Source organism: Odocoileus virginianus, chromosome 11, assembly GCF_023699985.2.
Source record: "Odocoileus virginianus isolate 20LAN1187 ecotype Illinois chromosome 11, Ovbor_1.2, whole genome shotgun sequence".
NCBI lineage: Eukaryota > Metazoa > Chordata > Mammalia > Artiodactyla > Cervidae > Odocoileus > Odocoileus virginianus.
Window position 1 is genome coordinate 27,386,782 of NC_069684.1, and position 14,838 is coordinate 27,401,619.

General features: G+C 47.9%; 1 protein-coding gene across 5 annotated transcripts in view; it reads left to right on the plus strand.

Annotated features, from left to right (window-relative positions):
- Window positions 1-14,838, plus strand: part of FHAD1 (forkhead associated phosphopeptide binding domain 1) — a 162,413-nt gene that overhangs the window by 111,729 nt on the left and 35,846 nt on the right. For 4 of the 5 annotated variants that reach the window (XM_020873708.2, XM_020873709.2, XM_020873711.2 and 1 more), the window contains 4 exons: window positions 3,056-3,163; window positions 3,395-3,502; window positions 7,120-7,227; window positions 10,119-10,226. In XM_020873708.2, the coding sequence (XP_020729367.2) occupies window positions 3,056-3,163; window positions 3,395-3,502; window positions 7,120-7,227; window positions 10,119-10,226 (432 nt within the window). The remainder of the gene's footprint in view (window positions 1-3,055; window positions 3,164-3,394; window positions 3,503-7,119; window positions 7,228-10,118; window positions 10,227-14,838) is intronic. The other variant, XM_020873710.2, reaches the window with a different exon arrangement.

Sequence of the window (14,838 nt, forward strand, 5' to 3'; positions counted from 1 at the left end):
CATTGGTTTATACACTGCAGCTGATTTTACAGATCTGAGGCATTACTACAAGTCCTGGTTTATGACTGACAGAGTGTTTCTAAGTATGTGCAAGACCAGCCAGTGTTATTTCAGTGTTTTGCTTTCTCTTTATGCAGATCAAGGGAATAGAATGGCCAAAATTGCTACTTACTTTTCTAGAAAACGACCAATTAGAGGATGCTACCAGCAGTGCCTCTCAACTCAGAGGTGCCCATGAATCACCTAGGGATGTTGTGAAAAGGCAGATTCGGACTCAGCCCGTCTGGGGTGGAACCTGGGACTTTGCGTTTCTAACAAGCTCCCAGCTGGTGCTGATGGCACAGCTCTGCAGACACATGTTCAGCGACAGAGTCTCAGATGAAGGTTTTACCCAAGCTGGCAGATAAGAACCACCTGGAAGCTGGTTGAAAATACAGATTCTTGGGCCCTACCCAAGCTCCACTGAGTCAGAATCTCAGGAGAAGGCCAGAAACTGCAGTTACTGGGCCAGTTCTCCTCGTCCTTGAGTTCACCGTGTTTTTTAAAAAATATTTATTTATATGTTTGGCTGTGTCACTTCTTAGTTGCAGCACACAGGCTCTTCATTGCATCTTGCAGGATCTTTCACTGCAGCAAATGGACTCTCTAGATGTGATGCACGGGCTCCAGTAGTTGTGACTTGTGGGCTTAGTTGCTCCCCAGCATGCGGGATCTTAATTCCCGGACCAGGGTTCGAACCGATGTCCTCTGCATTGCAAGGAGGATTCTTAACCACTGGACCACCAGGGAAGTCCCGAGTTGGCCATTTTTTATATTCAGGGACCCACCATGGATTTAACTACCTCAGTCACCATCACCCTGGATCCTTGGTTCATGACTTTGGCTGCACTTCTGTCATTCAAGAGATTAAAAAAATGCTAAGGCCTTGCAGCCCTCCCCCTCTGATCTAGCTGGGGTGAGGGTGCAGCTCAGGCCCTGGGATTGGTAAGCTCTCCCTGGTGGTTCCCACGTGCAGCCACCACAGAGAGCATCTCCCACCCACCTCAAAACAGCAGCACCAGATCCACTGAACCCCAACTCTCCCCCAGCACCTCCTTTCTTCCACCAAAAAGGACCAGAACTGCCAGTTCCTCCATCTCCACCAGGAGCAGCTTGGTGACTTCCTGCTGGGACCCTCCTTCTCTGTCAGACGCCCCCACTCTCCAGACCTCTCCAAGAGGCAGAGACCTCTGCCGGTTTCATCTCGTCCTCTGATTCATGCCCTACTACTTCTTCTCCTCTTTGCCTCTTTCTCTGCCTTTTGTGAAATAAAAGATTAAAAAGGAAGAACAACCTGACCAAAATCACCTGTGAGCCCCATACAGGTACTATAAACAACAGCCTTAAATCAAGACAGGACAGGTCCCTTCAGAAGGGCAATTAGATATAGAAGAAGAAAAAAAAAAAAACAGTGCCATTCTATAGAGAGGGAAATAAAACCAGAAAGAACCTAAAAATCCTCAAAACCTTCACAGAACTCTCCACCTGTTTCCTCTCTCTTCTTTGTTTAATTTCTCCCTTCCCAAATGTCTTATTTTAGTTTTAATTTTGGTTTGACTGTTTTCCACTGTGAATGTACAGTATTATAACCCCAGCCTGTTCACCACCACCTTGGGCACCAGCCTGGGCCCTCCAGATGCCCATTGATTCCAACAGCCACAGGGTTTCAAGATCTAACATCAACCCCCCTTTAATCACACCAAACTTCAGAGGGCACACCACCCCTTGCAGAGGGGAACACAAAGCCAGGGACCCACAGACAGACAGTACAGTTGCTCATGTCCACTACTGTTCCATTGAGGGTCATTCTTCCCCAGACACTTACATTGATTGGCTTGACCCCAGGGACTCATCCAAAAGTACCATCACAGGCTTGAGTGGTAGGTGCCCCAATTTTAAATGAACATGGCTCTGTCACCCCCCACCCTTTCTAAAAATATGTGTGTCAAAATTAATTAATTAAGCTCCTCCTCACAAATCCTGACTTGTCTTAGGACTCTGCTTCAGTGGTAAGAAATTCTAGGTTCCGTTAAAGAGTTTCTGTGGTGGCTCAGACATTAAAGAATCTGCCTGCAATGCAGGAGACCGGGGTTCGATCCCTGGGTCAGAAAGATGCCTTGGAGAAGGGAATGGCTACCCACTCCAGTATTCCTGCCTGGAGAATTCCATGGACAGAGGAGCCTGGCTACAGTACATGGGGTTGCAAAGAGTCAGACACGACTGAGTGGCTAACTTATGAAGCTATCATTCTTTTTTTATGATTACTATGATCTGTTAACAACACTGCCCTGAGTTACACACACACTGATGGTTTAGATCAGGGGTCAGCAAACTTTTCCCATGAAGAGCCACACAGTATCTATTTTCAGTTGTGCAGGTCATGTCTTTGTCCTGATTTCTCAGCTCTGTGGATGCAGTGCCAAGGCAACCCATGATGAGCATGGTGGCGTTCCAATAAAACTTTATTTACAAAAAAAAAGCAGACAGTGGGCCACATTTGGCCCACCTGCCATAGCTTGCCAACTACTGGTTCTAGAATCAAAGGGACCAGGGTTCAATTTCCCATTGATGCAATTTATTGGTAAACTGAACAGATTCCTAATCTCTCTAAGCCTATTTTCTCCTTCAACAAAGTGGAAATGACAGAAGAAATGATTGATCTTTACTAGTGAATGATCATCATGTTCCAAGCATTTCATGTTCATCATCTCTTCTGCCCCTCCTATCAACCCAAGGCAGGAAGCACTCTTACTGTCCCCATTGTACAGATGGGGAAACTGAGGTTTCTAAAGCTTCTCACTTGCCCAAGACTATACCTCTAGGAAGAATCAGCCACAGGCTCTAATCTGACCCTGCCAACTCCAGACCCCATGCTCTTAGACCCTAGAAATACTGTCCACAGTTTTCCATGGGTTTGTTGTGAGATGTGAAAGAGTTAATCTCTGAAGTGCCTGGCCCGGAGTCCAGATTCCTACCATGGTAACTATGTCTATTAAACAACAGTCATGACTTTCAGGCTTTGGAGGAAAGCATTACTCAAGAGAAAAACAGAGCGAAAGAAGCATTAGAAGAAGAACAGAAGAGAGCCCAAGAACTGGAGAACCACTTAACCCGCCAGAAGAAGGTATGAGCTCAGGGAGGCAGAGCCGGCTTGAGCCCAGGTCAAGGTCAGGCAGCCAGCACGGACTCACCTGGGACACTCATCTGGGCCTGCCCACCCCAGCTGCCAGGCTCTCAGCTGCCCACAGTCTCCCCATGGGGATGCTGTGAGTAGTAAAGAGTCCACCTGCCCATGCAGTGCCTAGCAGAATCCAGATTCCTGCCGTTGTAATTCTGTCTGGTCATTGGTTTTCAGGCTTTGGAGGAGACCATTTCTCAGGAGAAAAGCAGAGCAAAGGAAGCATTAGAAGAAGAACAGAGCAAAGTCCTAGAACTGGAGAACCGCTTAACCCACCAGAAGGAGGTACGCAGCTCGGGGAGATAGGCGGCTCGAGCCCAAACCCAGCTTGAGGGCCACGTGGAAGTAAGTTTCGAACCACAGCTGATGGGGAGTCAAGCATGGCGGAGTTTCCTAGAGGGATTTGTCCATGGGGGAGCTCAGCTACTTTGGGAAGAAGCAGGCGGGACTCTAGGCAAGGACCCTAGAGTTGTAACCTTGCACTTACAATTTACACAAAAATTGTAAATGTCATAAAATACAGTCTTAGGGGACACATCAGGATAACATGAGTGTTTTCTGCATGGAGACTACATCCTGAATCCTAAAAATGGAGGAATTTCAGAATCCTGGGACTTTAGGGCTATGTGAATCCTCCAACGTCCTAAAATGCCCACCCTTCATCTCTACCACCAAGAAATTTTCTATAGGCCAGGGAAGTCCATCCCAGTGTTGATGCCTTGGGCTGGCAGAAAATTCTGACTGAGATTCTCTCTCAGAAAGGGTTTCAACCCTCCACCCACCACTCTGGGCTCCTGCAAGACCTGTCTGCTTTCTCTTCCACAGAATAACCTTTTAGATGCATAAGAATAGAGGCACCAGCTCCTCTCCAGACACAAATGCCCTTCACAGGCCTGGGGCCGGGCCTTGGTCCCCTCCTCTGAGCTGCTCTAACCTGTGACAGATTAGCAGCTCACTGGCTGAAAAGGGCCCATGGACGTGTTATGCTTGGTCCTGAAGTGTTTTATCTTGCATTCATAAAATTTACTAACAAATGCAGATTCCCATCCTCTCTTGAAAAGTCGGGAAATCTGGCCCTCCTTTCCACTTGCGGCAGAAATGGACTGGAGATGTTTGCCACAGTCCCCACCATTCCCTATTGCATTCAACACAACTCATTTCATTTCAGGTAACTGTTGAGCCCCTACAGGTGTCTGGGTTTGCAGCTCATCATCTGTTTTCTTCCTAAACTGTAGCCAAAACTGAACACAGTTCTCCAGCATGCAGTGACCTAGAGCAGAACTGTCCTCTCCCTAGTCGAAGATGTATTTCTGCTTATGTGTCCAAACTAGCTTTGGGGAAAGCCCTATTACATTGTTCACTTGAATGTACTTACCTTTGGTCACCCTCAGATCCTTGGGTTATTTTTATTAGATGTTCTCATTTGTGCTTCAATCCTTGGACAGTGTAAAGGGGTGAAGAGTGAGGCTTTGCATCCAGATGAGACATGGGTTCAGATTCCGGCTGGGCTACTTGCTGGCTCAGTACCTACCTTCTTTAAAGGATGGCTGTGAGATAATGGTGAGATCATGTACAGTGAAGCGTTTGACCCAGAATCATCACTCAATGAATGGTGGCTATTAATACCATCACTGCACTTCCAGTGCTGTTTAGGCACTTACTGTACTAACCCTCCACCACATCCCTACCTCTCAGAGTGAAGTCCTGGCCCGCCCCCCAGGAAGGGAGAAGTGAGGAACCTGGTGAGCAGAGCTCATGCAGTTTGATCCTATCCAGGGAGGGGAGGTGTTTACATGTTGGGTTTCACTCAGGTCTCGGGTACAGATGTGCTCTGCGGGCCTGTGTAAACAGTGTCAGTGCCTGGTCCTGAGTTATTTCTCCGGGGGTGATGAGGAAGAGGAGGGTCTCCCAAGGGTTCGCTGGGGTGAATTGTCACCGAGAGGTCATCTGCACAGCGATGGGGAAACCCCTTGAACTGAGCGATTTTGAGGTTATGGGGCACTTCAGGAGGGAAATTTAAGAACAAGCTGATGGTAGACAGCCCCAAAGCAATAGGAGTTGTGGCCAGGTCACCCACACCTTGGACAACATCAGACCACTCCTCCCAGCAGGACCTCTTCGTGACTTCTTATTGGGAAATAAGAGATCAGAATCCCAGACATCAGCTTTGATCAACCTCAGATGGTCATGTGATTTTTCTTTCCATTAGACCTTCCTCCACACTGTCAGGGGTTTCCCAGGTGACACTAGTGATAAAGACCCCGGCCTGCCAATGCAGGAGACACAAGAGACACGGATTCCATTGCTGGTCGGGAAGATGCCCTGGAGGAGGGCATGGCAACCCACTCCAGTATTCTTGCCTGGAGAATCCCATGGACAGAGGAGCCTGGCAGGCTGCAATCTATGGGGCCACAAGGAGTCAGGCACAACTAAACATATTGCACGCATACATGCACCACATTGTCAGACGAATCTCTAAGAACAACAGAATCACTAGGTCACAAGGCTGGTTTGGAGGAAACTTTAAAGGTTAATTCTCATGACCTGCCCAGGAGTGTGGGAGCAAAGCGTCCAAGGGGGACAGAACTTTGGCATGAGTTGTGCAAGGACAGCCTTCCCTGTGGTGCCCAGCTCGGCTGCATAGCAAAGTCCTGAGTGTCGATGTGAGATCAGATGTAATGGGGCAGCAAAATGTCTTACCCCTAAAGCCGCCTCAAACTTCAAAATAAACGTGGAGCTCCCATGATGTTACTGTTCTTCTGCTTCATTGAGGGCTGGTATTGGAACCACTGAGTGTTGGAGTTTTTCAAACTGCTTTCCACTGAAAAAAATATACAAAAGTATATACTATTTCATCCATATTATGGATTGAATATTGTTGCAGGCTAATCTAGGACCCTGACCACCAGCTGTAATGGAAACCACGTTCCAACTTCCAGACATCTGACAGCCAAGCTGGTGTTTAAAATACAACCCATTCCAGGGACTCCCCTGGTAGTCTAGTGATTAAGATTTTGTCTTCCAGTGCCAGAGGGGTGGGTTTGACCTCTGGTTGGGGAGCTAAGATCCCACATGCCTTGCAGCCGAAAAACCAAAACAGAAGCAATATTGCAACAAATTCAATAAAGACTTTAAGTTTGGTGCATATAAAAAAGTAATAATAATAATAATCTATTTGAGAGTTGAGGTGCCCTTTCTTGCAGTGACTAGAAACAGGGGCTTTGCTGGCAGCTTCTATCCTTCTGCAATTTGCATAAACCACTTAACTGAACGGCTCATCAGCAAGTTGCTTCCTGGATAAAAAAATCCCTGATTATGGGCACTAAATACTAACCACAGCCCTCCCATCCTCTCAAAGCTTCCCTTGTGAGGTTGGTCCCCTTCCCGTCCAGAAATTGGTATGTGTGGCTCATTAATTCAATACACTGCCCTCCTCTAGAAATCTGATTCTATTTCAGAGATTTTTTTCAATAATGGGAAATTCCATTATTAATGAGATTCTTCTTCTTATCAGAGAGGCTGCCTGGCACAATGATAAGAACTCAGACTCTGTAATAAGGCAAGCTTGGTCTCCTTTCCTCACTGGCTCCCTGCCGGGGCCTCTGCACACAAACAATATGCAGGGCTCAGTCCTGGCCTCTCCACTAACAAACTGCAGGACCCGGGGGCCCTCAGTAACTTTCCCCTCTTTAGTTTCCTCACCTATAAAATGGGGACACGACTTCTCTATGGATGAGGATGCTATGAGAATAAACTGGGTGAGGATCACTGGCCTTGGGCCCTGGCACATAAGACCAGCCCCCAACATTTGAGCTACTGTTGTTATTATTGGTATCATGCTTACTAGCAATTTCCCCCGCTAAATGTGCAGGCAACCAAAAAGACCGGTCATTGATTTTCAGGTTTTGGAGAGCAGCATGGCCCATGAGAAAAGAAAAGCAAAGGAAGCCTTAGAGACAGAAAAGAGGAAAGTGCAAGATCTGGAGAACCACTTAACACAGCAGAAGGAGGTATGGGGAGCAGAGAGAGGAAGTGGGTGGTAGCAGCCGAAAGCCCTTGGAAGCAGCTTCAGGACCAGATGCGAGACTGTGTTTTGGTACCCGGATTAGAGCAGGTGGTAAAGCAGGCTGATGGAGAGCAGTGCCTCTGATCAGAGTGGCCAATGTCACATCACAGGACTCACCAGCTGTATGACCCTAAGGCAGACCACCTCACCTCCTGGACCAGTTTCATCATCCATAACCTGGGGAGGCTAACTACCCCTGCATCATGAGATTAAACCAGTTAGTGTTCATCGGGGCTTCCGAAGTGGCGATAAAGATGCAGGTTCAATCCTTGGAGGAGAGTGACATGGGAGGGGGGAGGGGAGTCCAAGCGCCAGGCCGGGGCAGAGCTGGTGACATCCACCCCTACAAGCCTGGGAACTGGGCTCACCAGCCTCACCTGCCTGGAGCCACCATGAAGGCAGACCCCCAAGGCCGAGAGGAGGGATGAATGCCCGGGTCACACCCTGAAAGTCAAACGGGCTCTGTGTACCTGCCGTGTGCCAGGCCCTGCTGGGTGTCAGGGATACTGCAGAGCCCTAGACGGGCCATGGCCATATCCTCATGGGCCCTCCGCTCCAGGACGGAGGGCAGACAGCCATGTAAACAAACGCCCAGGTGACCCCAGAGCCACAGGCTGTACAAAACCAGCATGAGTTAGAGAGTGGCCCACAGGCAGGGAGGGCCTCTCGTATTTGGTGACATTGAGTGAGACCTGGAGGGCAGAGGAACACTACAAGGACATCGAGGGAAGAGAATGCCCCAGGTCAGGGGTCCCAAGTGCAAAGGAGGGTGCCTGACTTAGCCAGGGGCGTGGGGGCAGGGCGGGAAGAATGAAATCACACTGGAACAGGATGGAAACCAAAGGGGAGGGATCAGGACGGGAAAGCCAGAGGGAGCCACAGAGTCGGGGGCAGAGTGAGGCGTAGCAGGAGAGCTGTGTGGGCCAAACGAGTGGATTCCAGTTCCAGCTGCAGCTCTGCCCTACCATGTTGTGTGACCCCGGGCAAACCCCTCTCTGTGCCCTCATCTGTAATGTGGGTGCAGTGACAGAGATTTGCTGCGAGGAGTCAGTGCATTCATTGTGAAACACCTGCCCAGGTGAGCTCAGAGTCCAGATCGAGTGGGGAAGGTGGTGTGCATGGCGGGGTATGGGGGCGGGACAGTCAAGCAGAGACCTTGGCAGGGAAGTGAGGTCAGAGTCCACACAGGGTGAGGGAGCACCGACACCGAGCAAGCCTTGCTAAGCGGTAGAACCCAGACTGTGGTCAGTGGCATCCCCCAGGCCTCCCTTATACAGGTGGGCTAAGGGTGTTTTATAGCATGCGCCCCTGCTGAGCAGGGTGGCAGACTCTGTGCAGCCTACGTATGAACACACAGGCGCATCTCCTGCCTGCAGGTCAGGTGGGGCTTCAATCAGGAGGACAGCTCAGGCAAGGTCCAGACGCCAGGTGGCAGAATGACTGGGGCAGGGCACTGGCGTCTGAACTGGCCCCCGGTGGTGCGACCTTGCCCCATTACTCATCCTCGCATGTCTTCATTTACAGCCTCCATGTCCTCACCTGCGAAATGGAAGGCAGATGCCACCGGGGGGGGGGGGGGGTGGTTGCATTCAGTACGCGGTGCAGGCACTCGTGTGCAGCGTTTACAGAGCAGGCAGCCTCGTCATTATCATTTTCATTTGTAATTTTCCAAGTGGCACAAAATAAGGAAGCACACCCTCCCACGGAGCATGCAGTGGCCTCTTACATCAGGCAGGACGCAGCCTGGCAGGGTGGGGGCTGGACGGTCTTAGGCAGACTTGGCAGTGGGAAAATGCCAAACCCATTCAGGGAGGAGAGTCAGAGCCCAGGTGTAGCGGCAAGGCCTGTGTGCAGCGCAGGGCAATGGGGATGGGGGCCAAGGGCATGATGCTGGAACCACAGGGTTGTCAGGAAGATTGTCTTTTCTCCAGGACCACCCATCTCCAAAGCATAACAGTTTTCAATAGTTTTCCCTTTTTACCCGATAATGCACATTCACTAAAGAAAATTTAGAAGATCCAGACCACTAAAAAGAAGAAAATATAAATGACCATAATCTCAATTCCCCCAAAATAGCCATTATTTACATTCTGGTACATTTCTTTCCAGTCTTTTGTTTACGCATAGATAAATAATATATTTCATTAAAATGTTCTTGTGAGCATTATATTTATGTGGGAGGCATCACTGCAAGAGTTTCAACAGCTGCAAATAGTTTCTTGACCCCACTCTGGCTGTGTCCCTCCTGGAGCTTGTGTAGGTGAGGCTGGGTTCCAACCCCCTCCCCATCTCAGGATCTATGGGGTAAATGTTCTCTGCAGCAAACTGTCTTGGACTTCGGTTTTTAGACCCAAGCCTTCATAGGTTGGAGAGAGACCGCAAGTGTCCTTTGAAGCCACAGACATCAGGCCTACTGGGAAAGGAGGCATCCCCCCACCCCCACCCCTGCCCTTGGCCTCACTTGCCCCACCTCCCAAGAAGCCAGGTACCAACAAGGGACCACATTGGTGCCATTATCTGTCCGTTTAGTAGCTTAGTCAGTGGCTCAGTGTCAGACACTTTGACCTAAGCACTCACCAGCCTGTCACTTCCTGCACACCAGCCCAGAAACCCTGAATGACAAATAACTCTCTCTGTTGAGGACATAGCTAACTAACCACGACTTGACTTCCGGTTCTCATATCTCTCTCCTACGGACATCCTGTTCCTTGAGCTCTAGCTCCCCAGCCCTGACTCACAGGTGTCAACTATTACTAATGCTAGCTTTCCCCTTAGGTATCACTTCCCTTCCTTTCTCGCGCACGCATCCTCAGAACACTTGTTGTTGACTTCCAGATTTCCGAGAGCAGCATCGCCTACGAGAAAAACAAAGCAAAGGAGGCCATAGAGAAGGAAAAGAAAAAGGTCCAAGATCTGGAGAACCGCATAACCAAGCAGAAGGAGGTATGCCTCTCTAAGAGGAAAGAGGAGCAGGCGTGACTGAGTGCCGGGCTCTGGGGGCAGGTGGTCTGGTTCAAATCCCACCCCTGCCACCATCTGGCTGTGGGACGTTAGACAACAGTTGGCACCTCTGTGCCTTGCTCTCCCCACTTATGACATACAGATGATCCAATAGATCACCCTCGTGGAGTTGGGAGACTGGATGTCTAACACACAGACAAGCACCTGACACTCAGTGAATGCTGCATGTGTTGGCTGCTTTTATTGTTATTGTCATTACTACTGGCTCACAGCCACGAAGTGGAGGGGCAGAGTCTGAACCCAAGACCGTCTGACGCCAGGACCCCCTATTCCTCACCACTCCTCTCTCTTTCCTTAAGCTTGCTGTGGGTTCAGCTGCCTGGGGTCAATGTCCGACTGCCTTGGTGCTGTTTCTCCACCAGAACCTGTCACCTTCGCTATCAGCACCTTCATCATCAAACCACGTTTACGACTCTCACTGGGAATAGGAGACACAGCAGAAGCTGAAGTTGTTACCCAGGACCTTGTCTTAGGCATCTCCAAGCTGGAGGACTGAATTCCACCCTCCTGGGTCCCAGCAGTACAAAGGGCACACACATGCGCACACACAGATACAGGTCAATATCTCAAAAGTCATGGCAAGTGATAAACAGACAACCTGACGATAGTGAGTTGGATTCAAATACAGGCAAACACAATTTCAAAGGATTGTCGAGACCAGATGGGACCAAATAAGTCTTTAAGTCTGTTCACATCAATCTTGGATCATTTTCTTTGAAGAATGTTTCCCTAACAATAATATACACAGAATCACTGTGGGGGATGGGGGTAATTTTAAATGCCCAATCCCTGGACTTTTAGCCCAAGAGATTCTCATTCACCCTATAGAGTGGACTCAGGAATCTGTACTTTTAACAGCAGTCCAAGCGGTGCTGGTGCTCTTGGAATGACGCTGCTCAAGGTGCCAGTAAACCATGTCTGGATTACCTATCTGTATGGGCTTCCCAGGTGGCATAGTGGTAAAGAATCTGCCTGCAATGCAAGAGACACATGTTCAATCCCTGGGTTGGGAAGATCCCCTGGAAGAGGGCACAGCAACGCATTCCAGTATTCTTGCCTGGAAAATCCCATGGACAGAGGAAACTGGCGGGGCTACAGTCCATAGGGTCGCAAAGAGTCGGATACAACTGAGCACGCACGTGCATGCATGCACACCCTAGCACCACTTTAAGTGGGGCCTTGACCAACTGGAGCGTGTCCAGAGGATGAGCTGGGTGAAATGATGTGAGAGTTGTCAGCTCTGGGCTGATGCACATGTGCAGGACTCCTTGTGGGCAGGTGGATGCTGCCCAAAAGGGAGCCCAAGAGGGGCCATCTCTCCAGGCAGACTTGTTTCCCCAGTGATTCTCATGGCTCGTCCATAAAATACTTGAGTTAGGGGTAGGAGAAAAGGAGGAATTAGAATTTTAAAGTAGATTATTTGGGGCAGAAAATGGATTAGGAATGAGATTAATGCATGCAAAAAAAAGTGTGTATCACAAAATCAACAAATGGGTCACAGTTTTTATTAGCACAGTGAAAGTGAACACCCAGTGGCTGTGTAGTTCACTAGACAAAATGGACCAAGTGCTCCTGGAAATTAGACCATTCTGGGTACTCAACCCAGAGAACATCTGTCCTCAGGATCATGACAGAGGGGACTCTGTAAGGCAACCAACAGTGTCCTCAACAAGCCTTAGAGAAAACAACAGTGACACCAGAGGGCAAGATCTTGTGACAACCCGGCAGGCAGGCTGATGGCATCACATCAGATGCTAAGAAATGGGACTCCACCCCAGGGACTCCCCATTCACCAGGATAGACCAAGGAAGTTCAAGGTCGAAGACCCAGTCAGACATAGAGAGGCTTATTTGCATGCCGTTTTACTTGCACACGCAGGAGAGCGTTTGAAAAACTGATTTCATCTCTACAGGTGAAAACAGGATTTGTATGAGAGAAACAGGAGAGAGGGGAGAAAAATAAATTCAGACCTGCTGGAACCCTGAACTTGAGTAAGCTGCTGAGTAGCTGGCAAGGAGCAGAGATGCCAGGCAGCGTGTTCTGCCCTGAGGCAACTTCATGGCCCATCAGATAAACCATCTCAGTTCTTTATGGATTCTACAGGGACAGCTGGAGTGCTTCTGCTTTGTGCCGTGCCTGCCGCTGACCCCCAGGAAGCACCTCCTCCAGCCAGGTCCACACACTGTCCGCACTGGGACTTCTCAACAGTCACGACCACATCACGACCCCAAATAAGAACAGACAGAGTTCAGTGATGGTTCGGAGAGAATGAAGCTTCTCCCAGGCGAGGCTCACAGGCATCACATGATGAGAACCATGCTCTGTTTTGTTTCCAAAAAAAAAAAAAAAAATCAGTTTCATTTCCCAGTTATAAAAGGAGCACCTGGGATCTCCCTGGCGGTCCAGTGGTTAAGACTCCACGCTTCCAACGCAGGGTGCGTGGGTTCAGTCCCTGGTGGAGGAACTAAGATCCCACATATTGTGTGGCACAGCCAAAAAATTAATAATAAATTAAAAAAAGAAAAGGAGTAACTGTTTGCTCTAGAAATTTTAAGAAGCATGGAAAAATCATTCAAGAGTCCACCGAACAGAGTTACCAGTAATGGAATTATTTTATTTTTTCTTTTGGCCCCGCCATGCGGTGTGTGAGATGATAGTTCCCTGACCAGAAATTGAACCCACACTCCCTGCGTTGAAAGCACAGATTCTTAACCGCTGGACCAGCAAAGAAGTCCACTAGTGACATTTTGATGTGATTCCTTCCATACCAGCTTTGTGATGATCGCTATGACAGACGTGGACAAATACCGATTTGTTACAAAGTTATTTACACTGTTACACTGTGCAGGCGTTTTGACTTAATATATTACAAGTATGTCCACATATCATTGAACTTTCTTCTACAACATGCCAGTAAAGGATGACTTGGAACAGAATAGAAAGCCCAGAGGTAAATCCATGAACCTCTGGACACCTTATCTTCAACAAAGGAGGCAAGAATATACAATGGAAAAAAGACAACCTCTTTAACAAGTAGTGCTGGGAAAACTGGTCAACCACTTGTAAAAGAATGAAACTAGAACACTTTCTAACACCATACACAAAAATAAACTCAAAATAGATTAAAGATCTAAATGTAAGACCAGAAACTATAAAACTCCTAGGGGAGAACATAGGCAAAACACTCTCCGACATAAATCACAGCAGGATCCTCTATGACCCACCTCCCAGAATATTGGAAATAAAAGCAAAAATAAACAAATGGGACCTAATTAAACTTAAAAGCTTTTGCACAACAAAGGAAACTATAAGCAAGGTGAAAAGACAGCCCTCAGATTGGGAGAAAATAATAGCAAACAAAGCAACAGACAAAGGATTAATCTCAAAAATATACAAGCAACTCCTCCAGCTCAACTCCAGAAAAATAAATGACCCAATCAAAAAATGGGCCAAAGAACTAAACAGACATTTCTCCAAAGAAGACATACAGATGGCTAACAAACACATGAAAAGGTGCTCAACATCACTCATTATCAGAGAAATGCAAATCAAAACCACAATGAGGTACCATTACACACCAGTCAGGATGGCTGCTATCCAAAAGTCTACAAGCAATAAATGCTGCAGAGGGTATGGAGAAAAGGGAACCCTCTTACACTGTTGGTGGGGATGCAAACTAATACAGCCGCTATGGAGAACAGTGTGGAGATTTCTTAAAAAACTGGAATTAGAACTGCCATATGATCCAGCAATCCCACTTCTGGGCATACACACTGAGGAAACCAGATCTGAAGGAGACACATGCACCCCAATGTTCATCACAGCACTGTTTATAATAGCCAGGACATGGAAGCAACCTAGATGCCCATCAGCAGACGAATGGATAAGGAAGCTGTGGTACATATACACCATGGAATATTACTCAGCCATTAAAAAGAATTCATTTGAATCAGTTCTAATGAGATGGATGAAACTGGAGCCCATTATACAGAGTGAAGTAAGCCAGAAATATAAAGACCAATACAGTATACTAATGCATATATATGGAATTTAGAAAGATGGTTAACGATAACCCTATATGGAAAACAGAAAAAGAGACACAGATGTACAGAACAGACTTTTGGACTCTGTGGGAGAAGGTGAGGATGGGATGTTTCGAGAGAACAGCACCAAAACATGTATATTATCTAGGGTGACACAGATCACCAGTCCAGGTTGGATGCATGAGACAAGTGCTCGGGCCTGGTGCACTGGGAAGACCCAGAGGAATCGGGTGGAGAGGGAGGTGGGAGGGGGGACCGGGATGGGGAATACATGTAAATCCATGGCTGATTCATGTCAATGTATGACAAAAACCACTACAATATTGTAAAGTAATTAGCCTCCAACTAATAAAAATAAATGAAAAAAAAACAGTCAACACATAATCAAAGCCAAAAAAAAAAATCCTTGCAAGTCTGCAAAATAAATAAATAAATAAATAAAGGATGACTTGGGTTTGCACTGTGTTGGGTGAACCTTGATTCATTTACCC